This window comes from Saccopteryx bilineata, chromosome 12 (genome assembly GCF_036850765.1).
Source record: "Saccopteryx bilineata isolate mSacBil1 chromosome 12, mSacBil1_pri_phased_curated, whole genome shotgun sequence".
NCBI lineage: Eukaryota > Metazoa > Chordata > Mammalia > Chiroptera > Emballonuridae > Saccopteryx > Saccopteryx bilineata.
The window spans coordinates 33,914,359-33,926,399 of NC_089501.1; the positions used below are offsets into that span (position 1 = coordinate 33,914,359).

A 12,041-nucleotide genomic window follows, 5' to 3' on the forward strand; every position below is an offset into this window, starting at 1 on the left:
ATTGTCATTTTTGGTTAGTTTAAAAAAATCTTTATGGGGTATCTCCCTCTTTTAGTTCATATTGCTAGTGAATTTAATCAAACTGTTTGTCCTTTGCTTCCAGATTATCAGGGCCAGAGTTGCACCAATCCCGTGCCAGACCTGCTGACCCCTACATGAACCCCCAGGTCGCCATGGCACCCTGGTCCAGGCAGAGTGATTTCTCACAGTGCTGCCTGCCGGCCACTGATTAGTTTTTCAGTCGCCCTAATCAAATATAAGCTTATTTGATTCTTATAATAGCATCTTGAGAAGGTACACTGACCAGTTTGCTAAAATTTAAATGTATCTACTCATTTAGAAATTAAATGTGAAAAAGAACTATATTTTATCAGCATCTTTAGTTGATTTGGAACTGCCCGGACCATTCATCTTCAGGGATTTTTCTCCATTATTGACTCGGTGACATGTTGAACACAGCAAAAATGAAACTCCCATAGGTCCAACAGGTAGATCCACATACCAGTATAACTGGAGAACCTAATAGTCTTGGTAGTTCTTGAAATTACAGTAGCATATTAACAATGTTGAGTTCAAGGAAAGTAAGAAAAAAAACAGATTAAATGGGTAAAGGCAAATTTATATATTTTTAAAAAAGAACGAGAGAAGAATTAAGAAGAACTTGGAAAACCTCTTTTCTTGGTTCTGAAATACTTAGAGAACTTTTAGAGGTAACTCATCAAACTTTTAGACTAATTGTAATTAGTATTTATAATTAAAATCAAGCTATAAAAATCCTAACAGGAGACTCTTAGGTAAAAAGCCCATGGAAATAATGGAAGTGTGGGGGGAAAGTATTGAAATGATGAGGATATATTATGGAGACCTTTAGAAAAAAACTCTGATTATTAAAATCTACACAGGTATAAATTTCTAGAGTTGAAATAATATAGCATTTTGCAAGTAGTTATAGCACATTCAGGCTACTGGCTGGCTCTACACCCTAATATGTTGAAAGTCACGCCAGAAATCTTTTTTAATTTAATTTAATTTTATTTTTCTGAAGTGAGAAGCAGGGAGGCAGAGAGAGAGACTTCTGCATGCACCCAATCGGGATCCACCCGGCATGCCCATTAGGAGGCAATGCTCTGCCCATCTGGGGCATTGCTCCATTGCAACCAGAGCCATTCTAGCACCTCAGGTGGAGGCCATGGAGCCATCCTCAGTACCCGGGCCAACTTTGCTTCAGTGAAGCCTTGGCTGCAGGAGGGGAAGAGAGAGACAGAGAAAAAAGAGAGTGGAAGAGTGGAGAAGCAGATGGGCGCATCTCCTGTGTGCCCTGGCTGGGAATTGAACCCAGGACTTCCACACGCTGGACCAACGCTCTACCCCTGAGCCAACTGGCCAGGGCAGAAATCATTATTTCATGCAGCTCTTTATAAGTCCTTTTCTAAGTCAACTTACCATCCCTCAACTTATTTTTGAATACAAAGCTGACTCATATAATTGCTATAATATTAAGTACCTACCATGCTATAAGATGTCAGAGAAAATTGTGATTTGTTCCTAATTTTAGTGAAGGACAAGGAACTGTAGGATTATAACAACAACATGGCCCTCATGTGGGCCTTCAAAAATGGGAAAATCTTGGAAATTATTACGTCTTGTTTATATGACACATATTCATAGAATTATAAAATGTTGGTCAGTAAAAAGAACTGTAGTCTCATAAAAAACAATTCATAATGCCATTACTCAGGAAAAATACTATATTGCTAACGTCAAATTTGTTTCTATATTCAGAGACATGTAAATCTATACTATTTATAATAAACATGCTGTTTTCTGACAAGTTCCTCTTAATAGGTGGTATATTTACATCTTTCTGGCATTTATTTTCAGATGATAATGTCTTTATCTGTGTATATCTTAACTTATTAAACAATTATCATTTTGTGGAATTTTCAAAATTTCTAGTTCTTTGTTATGACAGATGTTTAAAATGTGCTAAAACATCTTTCAACAATCTCCGCATACTCATCAGATTGTTTCCTCAGGAGGAATTCCTAGAAGAGGAACTGCTGAGGTTGACATTCTGTGTGCTTTTCCCCCCATAACGTGTTAGCGTGCTGTTTCAGTAGATAAGTCTCTGGACTCCTTTTCTCTGTCCAGCAATTGCATCTCTTCTTCACTCCCCTTTCAGGCAAAATTAACTCAAGAGTTGTTTATGTTCACTATCTCTAACTCCTCTCCCTTTCTCTCTTACAACCATCTCAATAAAGCCTTTTCCCAACCACTTCATCAAAACTGCTCTTGTCCAAATAATCAACGACACCCCTGCCCCACATTATTAAATCCAGTAGTAAATCTCACTTGTCATCACACTTACTCAAACAGTAGCCTGTGAGATCAAAATCATTCCCTCCTTTTGGAAACATTTCCTTCCTTCAATTCCTGGATACCACACACTCTTGGTTTCTCATCTACCTCACAGGCCACTCACTCTATCTCTCCTCTCTATTCACACACATTCTCTTGATGATCTCATTAGGTCTTAGAGGGTTTTTTTTCTTTCTATTTTTCCATTACAGTTGATATTCACTATTATTTTATATTAGCTTCAGGTATACTGCATAGTGGTTAGCCATTTATAATTTATAAAGTGATCTCCCCGATAAATCTAGTGCCCACCTAGTCTCATACAGAGTTACTGCGATATTACTGACGATATTCCCCATGCTGTACTTCATATCCCTGTGACTGTTTTGTAAGTGCCAATCTGTACTTCGCAATCCCTTCACCTTTTCCATACAACCCCCCTCCCCCTCCCCTCCCATTTGGTAACCCTCAGTTTGTTCTCTGCATCTATGAGTTTGTTTCTTCATTTATTTTGTTCTCTAGATTCCACTTCTAATTTCCATATAAGAGAAATTATGTGGTATTTGTCTTCCTCTGACTAATTTCACTTAGAATACCCTATAGGTCCATTCATGTTGTTGCAAATTAAGTCTCATATTAAAGACCATCTCCCTGCCCATGAATTCCAACTATTCTCTGTGGTCTAGTCTCCACTCTTTTTTAAAAATTATTTTTATTTATTTATTCATTGTTTTAGAGGGGGGAAAGAGAAAGAGAGAGAGAGAGAGAGAAGGAGGGGAGGAGCAGGAAGCTTCAACTCCCATATGTGCCTTGACTGGGCAAGCCCAGGGTTTTGAACCGGCAACCTCAGCAGTCTCCACTCTTAAATGCCAAATTCAAACGTCCAAAGTTCCTGCAACTTACCAGGGCTGAAACTCAATGCCCCATCTTTAAAACAACAGGACAACCTTCCCCTCCTGTCTTTCCCCCTCTCTGTAAATGACAACGGTCAGCCTTCCAGTTTCTCAAGCCTAAAACAGAACCCTTCTTGATCTTTTTTTTATCCTACATCACGTTCAGTTCAAAAAGTCTTAGGTTTGTCCCTAAATTATATCTAGAATCCTCCCTAAATTATATCAGAACACACTCCCTCTAATGCTACTCCTCTGGGTCCACTAGTCCTCCCCTGAATTATTAAAATTCCTTAGCAGGTCTCCCTGCGTTTCCCCTTCATTCCTATTTCTATTTCACCCCGAGGCCTGAGGGATCCTTTCAAAGTGGAAGTCAGATCTCATCACTCCTCTGATCAAAACTCCACGTGCCTCCTCCATGTCACTTAGAGCACAAGCCACATTTTTGACAATGTTCTACCAACCTCACACTCCGCGCTGCTCTACCACCTCCACGTGTCCCCTCTGACCTTACCTCCTACTCTTGTCCTGACTCACTGCTCCGGCCACCCTGACCTGACCAGCCATTCTGAGAACTTATCAGAGATGTGAGTGCCTCAGGGACTTTCACTGGCTGTTCCCCTAGTCTGCAATGCTCTTCCCTCCTATCTTCTCTGCTCAGTCCCCTGCAGAGACAGCTTCTTGCCATCACTGTCCCTATGAGATCCTAACTGACCTCCCCTCCCTTCAGCATTTGCTTTGCTCCTTCTCCGTTGCATTAATCACTTTCTGGTATATTTTTTATTTGTATAATTTGTTTTTCTTGGTCCCCAAAAACATATCCATGAAAGCAAGAATTGTTGTCTTCTTCGGTACTGGAGGAGAGTCAACATTACTGATGCATTTTAACGTTTTTGATCCAGACTTCCAATTTGAAGATATTTAAATAACTAAAAAAGGTAGAGAAGGATGGTCCAGGTTGAGGATGTAGTATTGGCAAAGCCACTGACATGTAAAAGAGAAAATAGTGTGCTGGTCATCAGGTGCTTCTAGTGTATCAGTGTGAGGATAGAGCATTGACTTAAAATAGAAACACATCAAAAGGTACAAGGCAACATTTTAACTGAAAGCATCACATCAGCTGACTCCACAATAAGAAATAAAAGGAGGAAATGACAAAAGAATTCTACAGCAGGGTGCTGATGGAGGCACTAGGAAACAGCGTGAAAACTTTTATCCTAAATATTAAGTTTGGCAAAATGCCAAGTTGTAGGGGGGGCGAGCAGCTGTTTTTGAAAGGGTGATGAAAATTATGAATTATTTCAGGTAAATTGGATGTATCAGCAAAGTTCAGAGTTCAGCACCCCCCAAATCTATCCATAGACCACGGGGGACAGTGCTCAAGAACCCTAATTAAGGGGGCAAAAAAGTTCCAGTGAAGAAATATTATTTCAGCATCATGACAACCATTTGGATGAAATGATGCTTAAATAAGGATGAGGGTAGTTGCAATATCGAGTTGTAGCAGTGTGGGCAGATATTTGGAGCTTAAGTTTACTCTCCTAAAGAAAAGAGAATCCAATCGCTGTGTCTTAAATGTTTCCTCAAATATGCAGAATTAAACATCCCCAAATAACTTCAGTAAACCTTCTAACTGAAAGTTTCTTATTTTAAGCTTGATACAAATAATTTTATAAAGTTCACAAGATAATCAGAAAGAAGACTGCTTGGGTATTAGTAATTTGATTTTTCTTTTTAAATTGAAACCAGCAAACATTCCAGCCAAACAGTCTGTCTGGCTTCTGTACAACTTTATCATTAACATCTTTCATCTAAATAATTCACTAAAATGTTATTAATGAGTCCTGCTTCTCTACCAAATACCCCTTCTCTCTGGACCACAGAGTCCAGAAATAATTAAAGGAATTATTCAGCCTAGGTAGTTCTTCTTGCTCAGCTATACCTCTGGAGGGGATGTGGAAGGAAAGGAGGGTTTATTTACATCTAAATATAAACAGTTCTTTCGTGGCTGAGACCATCCGTTGCACTGTAATAATGCCGATGCAGAGAACTCCACTGTCTGCAATCTATTCCGTATCTGGTATCGGATGCCAACCTTTGCAATGAGGAAGGCCACAGAAGCAGACCCAGAGGCACTGACTTTAAATATAGTCGGTCCTGAGAGGTCGCTCTGGTTGGCTCCTTTTCCCTGTTGTCACTCACTGTTGAGTGAGTTTACCAACAGTCATCAGCCCAGCACCTCCCGGCTGGATCCAAGCCAAGCACAAGCAGTGCTGCTGCAATCTGGGCGGCGAGGTGGAAGGGTGAGCAGCGCACCGGTTGCATGAGAACATGCGAGGCCTGTCCGGCAGCAGCTGGAGGAAGTTTGGACATGCCGACAGGGGCACATACGAGTGGCTACCCAGCGAGCCGAGCCTACCTCTTCAGGAAACCCAGCTGCAGGTCTGTACCCATGACTTCTGCCTTTTCTTCCCCAAAGTATGTCAGTTTTTAAACCAACAGATGCCTGTATGTTTAGGATCTTAAAACTTAGTGGCAACATTTTGCATTATAGGTATGACAAATATTTGATTTTACTGATTAGCATGGTCTAAGGGAGTAACTTGAAAGTTGTATTCTTCTAACAATGATAAATTCAAGTGAAACTTGCCACAAATATATTCTAAGAACACCAAATAGAGCAAATATGTCAAAGAACACTGGAAGTTTGGGGTCAACAAATTATGTCTTGGTTTTACAACTCTGTTCTTTGCTCAGTAAGCCATGTCTACATAAACAAAAATAAGAAACTCCCTTTGACTCTCCGGCTATATAGTGACCACCGTTTCTAAGATGTGGCAGAAGCCAGCATCTTACTTCCGAAAGGGTAGCAGGGAGTTAAGGTTTTGTCTCTACTAAGAAATGCGGTAGCTGCTTTGCTCTATCTGGGAAATCACCAAAGAAGCCTCAATCTGAGACAGCATTAAGGAAAAATATTGGTGGAAACTTAAGAACTCAGAATTAATTTTATCATCAGCAGGTAAATGAATAATACCACTATCCCGTAAGAAAAAGGGAAAAAACCTATTTTCTTGTTTTCTGGAAAATCAACTAATCAGATTGGCATTTAAGTTCTGCAAAACCATCTTTTATAGACAAACACTTACATGTGTACATATAATGATAACATTTTTCAGCATACTTTTAATTGGATATTTCTTTAAAACATTCTCTGAACAACACTACAAAGAAAGTGAATAAATTAGAACATTTGACTAAACAAGTAAAGACATCCATTCTGCATTTAAAAAAATCAGAACAATTTGAACCCACATATCATGAATTAGTAAACAAGAAAAGTAAGGGTACCATAAGTTTGTCCAATAGCTCTATGCATATCTTAACAGAAAATGAGAATGCTTTATCTCAATAAATTATCATCTTCTGAATTAGATAAGCAGTGCTACTTGGTATTTGAACAAATATAACTCAACCCATGGAAGTTCTGTTTACAGGAGGGAACTGTGGTATTTCTTACAAATTTTTGCAACAAGTATCAATAGTACAAAAATTGTCATAATTGGGAATAGGATTTATTGTATAAAACCTTTCAAACAGAACATTAAGTGCCTTTATATTTTATGCATATTGAACTTTTAGGGTGTAATAGAGTATTTAAATATTGATGCCCACAACTGTTCAGAAACTATTATCATTTATATAACTGATGGAGAATGAAGAAAAGTCCTGCAAAACGGTCCATGTTTATCAAGATTGAGGAGTGATTGCTTTAAGTACTAAGAGATAATAGCTTTAAATTTTTAAATGATTCATCTGGAGGGAGGAAATAAGTTGCTTCTTGGCTCCCACTTGATTTCTTAATAATTATAGCAATCTATGAGCCCATCTAGTCTTACCGCTTTTGTAATCAAAGTTGAGTACATCACAACAGATTTTAAGTGAATAGTTCTGATAATAAACTACATTATGTGTGAGAAAACAAAGAATTCCTAATTTAGAAATAAGAATCACATGCATAAACATATTAATGTTACTAAAATATTTTCTCTGACATGTATCTATTAAAAATATAAATTTAGAAATGCCAAAATTTCCCTTCACTATACCTTTCAGCCATATCCATAAATTTCTAGATGACTTCTGGATATTTTTAGTATTTAATTTTCTAGCTAATTTGACTACTTGAGACACCAAGATATAGGTATAGAAATACCTACTATTCACCAACTGCTATACATATATGGATTTGTTAAATTCTCATGTCAACCATTCAAAAAATGTCATTTTCATCTCAGAGAAGACAACCCAGGCTAAGAGGGTCCATGGCCACTCAGGTATGAGAAGGTGTACTGGAATTAAAAGCCAGAGTTGTCAAACCCCAAAGATGACACTCTGCTTCCCAACAAAACCCTAATTATTTATGCATTTTATGCTAAAATATCTTAACTCATATCTTACCAAAGACAAAATATCCGGCAGTACAAACATTTAATAAACCACCTAATTTTCCGTCAACACACACACACATACTTGTAAATTCTTTAAGAAGTAAAAATGATTATACAGTTGATGCTGCATAAGCCAGTCTCTTAAGGAGTCATGACCAGAAAAACAATTGTCCTTTCCACCGAAATCAAGAGAACCCCAGCTCTCAGTGTTATTGTTTTATTTTAAATAAGTAGATAAAGAGTTTAGTATTTTTTTTTGTTTAAAATACAATCATAAGTAATTTTTAAATTTTCCTCTCAGTAGTGTATATATTTATACTTGTTGCTGTATGCTTTATATAATAAATAAGCTTTTTAATATTTCATTATTTCTTAATAGCTTTATTTAAAGCAACATCCATACAATTTGGAACAGTGTTCATTTTTTGTATTGCTTTACCTTGCTGTTGAAACATCATTTTATGCCTATCATGGTATTTGCTCCATCAGGACTCATTATCTTCTGAGCTAATACCACAATATCAACACTTTGTAGGCTGCTTAAGAATTTATGTGCAATTATTTTTCTTTAAAGAGGTCAAATTTTTTTCATATTTATCCTACAAATATTGCAAGAACAGATTGAAGAAATTTTAAAATCTCAGTCATAATAAGAATCAGCTATCAAATCGGATTTGAAATGTTATTTACACATATGAACATGTCAGATTTTGTTCCACAATTAAAGAAATTGTGTTCCTTATGATTTGATTGTGGGAATAAAACATTACTGGTCAAATTCTAAATGAGATACATAAATAGTAAGAGTTCTTATTTAAAGAATGAGCAGTAGACCTACCATCTAAAATTTATTAATGTCGGATATCAATGTGTATTTTGGCCATTTTACATTCAGACTTTATATCTTGATTCACTTGATATCATGTGGGCTCAAGAGCACTGGCATAAATGAATGATTAAGTGATTTTCAAAGTGAGAGAGTGATGATAAGAATAAAAGATGAAAGACATGCAGGGGACTTCTGTTATCACCATCTAACTCGATTGCGTTCCCTAACCACAGGGCACCCAGAAGATAAGTTCCACCAAGGAAGACGTGGAGCCCTTCCTGTGCATCCTTCTCCCGGCCACCATCGTGCTCTTCCTGGCCTTCCTGCTGCTCTTCCTCTACCGCCTGTGCAAGGCCCCGGGACCCCAGGGCCAGGTCTTCAGCATCGACCTCGCAGAGCCCCCGCCCGCGGGGGAGGAGACTGACTTCCTGCCCGGCTTACCCTGGAGCGGGGAGCAGGGCTTCCCCTACTCACCCCTGCCCAGGGAGGCGGCCTCGCTCTCCACCTGTTTACCACCCACCTATGAAGAGGCCACCAGGAATCCTCCAGGGCACGAGGCCCTGGACTCAGGCCTCCGGTATGAAGAGGGTTCACCTGGGCTGGACGAGCCAGTATAAACTGCTCTTGGAAACTACATATTTAAATCACAGCGCTCAACCCTTAATTGAGCCCACATGAGAGATGGAGAGGAAAGGACATGAGATGGAGAAGCTGCTATTCATGGGCAGACTCTGGATGGATGGATGGATGGATGGATGGATGGATGGATGGATGGATGGATGGATGGGACACTTTCGGCTGGGGGAGAGGCTAGACAAGTGTCAGCCTAGTTAACCCACATTTAGGTTCCTTAAGGAAAAATTCCCCCAAATTGTTCTAAAGATAACTTCACCCTTCTAAAATGTATAACACTCCTGAGGAAGGTGAAAAGGAAAGTTCTATGTGAGCTAAGAAAACCAAATTAGAATTACTAATGAGCATAAGAACTAGCTCTGAAGAGAAAGACAACAGAAAAATACTGATAAGCCAAAGGTAACCACTTTTGCCACCAAATAAAACTTTTCTTCCTACACAGGTGTTTGAGGACCTCATGGTTTTATTTCTGTGTGAGGGCTTCGAGATGGCTAGAGAGTTCTAGAAGGAGGGGGAAAAACACCTTCAGAGCTACAGTGATCAACTATGTTGTAAATAATGGTGAAATATGTTTCAATATTAACAACGAAAGTACAGACATCTGCATACATTTTAGTTTTAAAAAATAATAAAGCTCTTCAAAATTATCTCCTTAGTGTCACGCTTGCTTCCCAGAATGGAAAAGGACTCGGCTTTGTCACGTGGGACTGTCTCGCACCGGGTCATCAGGGTAGTTTGGCGATGCGGCTGTGTGAGGACCAAGAGTTGCTGCTCTAACACATTATCTTCGTAAGGACTGACCGTGTGGTCCTTACCAAGCATGAGTAACCATAGAAACCAGTTTAACATTGGAAAGTAAACGTCAAAATCCCGGGTCACAATAAAAACATCAATTAGATCTAACCTTATAGATCACATAGTTCAAACTCTTGCTTCACAGGTGTCAAAACTAGAGCTCAGAGAGGCTAAGTGACTTGTCCGATGTTCAATACCTCAAATGAGCCAGAGCTGGGACCAGAAGCCTGACCTCTCTGTCCTGGGCTGGAGCACCTTCCATGGTGACAGACGTCCTTCCAAGAAAGCTGCCAATGCGGCATTTCGGTCCATGCTTCCGACTGGGGGTCAGGACTCTCAGTAGGATGAACACGGCTGAGTCTGCACTGGATACAGCTCTCCCTCTGTGATTCTTCTCACGTGGGGAGGTGGAGGTGGGTCACATACCATGTGGGAGTCCAATCAGAACACCCATGCAGCTGGGGAGGTGACAGGAGGGTGACATGTATATTCCTTAAACTCCTATTCCATGATATAACGTTTTAGGAAAATATTTTTACTTTCTCCACAGTACAGAATGCAAAACTAGACAAGCTTTTGTTGGTTTAAAATAAACAAAAAATAGTGGCTTTTTAAACCATTTTTGATATGAACATTTTGTTTTTGTTTTTTTATACAAGGACAGAGAGTCAGAGAGAGGGATAGACAGGAACAGACAGACAGGAACAGAAAGAGATGAGAAGCATCAATCATCAGTTTTTCGTTGCGACACCTTAGTTGTTCATTGATTGCTTTCTCATATGTGCCTTGACTGTGGGCCTTCAGCAGACCGAGTAACCCCTTGCTCGAGCCAGTGACCTTGGGTCCAAGCTGGTGAGCTTTGCTCAAACCACATGAGCCCGCGTTCAAGCTGGCGACCTCGGGGTCTCAAACCTGGGTCCTCCGCATCCCAGTCCGACGCTTTATCCACTTCACCACTACCTGGTCAGGCGATATGAACATTTTTATGCTAGATGTATAATGTACAGTTTTAGAAAAATAAAATAATCTAAAATAGGATACATTTCTTTTTAAATGCAATCTGATAGAAATAATATTGTAGTAGCTTTGAGGACTGAAGCAAAAAATATAACTTATTTTAGTGAAAATGAATAAAAGTTCTTTCAGGAAAATTATACTGAACAATTCCCTAATGGTCTTTAAGGGAAATAAATAAATGGATCTGAGAGGCTCAGCAGACAGCCTTCTTCGGGTTCATTTATTTTTTTTTAATCCTAAGACTCTAGTTCTGTTTGAGAAGCAGTTGATTCTCTCCCAACTGCCATTTCTTTCTTTCCCTTGTTAACGAAACCTTGATTTGCTTCTGGGATCCGGAGGCCATCTCTGTAAGGCAGACCAGATCCCTCCAACAGCAGAGGGTATGCATCATGATAGTTAATCATGGTGATCTCGGTGCCTTCACCAGGGACTGATCTGGTTTTAGGGAGTAAGGGGAGACCTATACAGGAGGAGAGGCTTGTTCTAAAACACGTTAATATTAGCCTGACCAGGCGGTGGCGCAGTGGATAGAGCATCGGACTGGGATGCAGAGGACCCGAGTTCGAGACCCCGAGGTCGCCAGCTTGAGTGCGGGCTCATCTGGTTTGAGGAAAAGCCCACCAGCTTGAACCCAAGGCCAAGGTCGCTGAATCCAGCAAGGGGTTACTTGGTCTGCTGAAGGCCCGCGGTCATGGCACATATGAGAAAGCAATCAATGAACAACTAAGGTGTTGCAATGCGCAACAAAAAACTAATGATTGATGCTTCTCATCTCTCTCCATTCCTGACTGTCTGTCTGTCCCTGTCTATCCCTCTCTCTGACTCACTCTCTGTCTCTGTAAAAAATAAATAAATAAAAATTTAAAAAAAAAGTTTAAAAAATAATAATAAAAAATAAAAATAAATAAAAGTATATCACATACATAAAAGGAAGTACTTTGCCTCTTTGCTAGATGTTATGTGTCTGCAAGTGATGGCTGGGGATGCTGCAGCCATCTTGTAACCACGAGGCAAGACAGCAGCCAGGACTAATATTAAATATAGCATAGTAGAAAGATGGAAAACACTGGG

At 39.5% G+C, this 12,041-nt stretch overlaps 1 protein-coding gene across 1 annotated transcript; it reads left to right on the top strand.

Annotated features, from left to right (window-relative positions):
* The first annotated feature begins 5,541 nt into the window (after positions 1-5,541).
* On the top strand, positions 5,542-9,277 carry SMIM28 (small integral membrane protein 28). Its single transcript, XM_066248214.1, has 2 exons — positions 5,542-5,690; positions 8,759-9,277. Exons 1-2 carry the CDS (start codon positions 5,580-5,582, stop codon positions 9,140-9,142), a joined length of 495 nt encoding a protein of 164 aa, XP_066104311.1. The 5' UTR covers positions 5,542-5,579; the 3' UTR covers positions 9,143-9,277.
* The last annotated feature ends 2,764 nt before the right edge of the window (positions 9,278-12,041 follow it).

Excerpts from the sequence above, each read along its gene's own strand:
- SMIM28 (XM_066248214.1), top strand. The coding sequence starts at position 5,580 with ATGCGAGGCCTGTCCGGCAGCAGCTGGAGGAAGTTTGGACATGCCGAC. Across the intron at positions 5,691-8,758 it reads TTCAGGAAACCCAGCTGCAG|GGCACCCAGAAGATAAGTTC; the intron begins GTCTGTACCCAT and ends CCCTAACCACAG.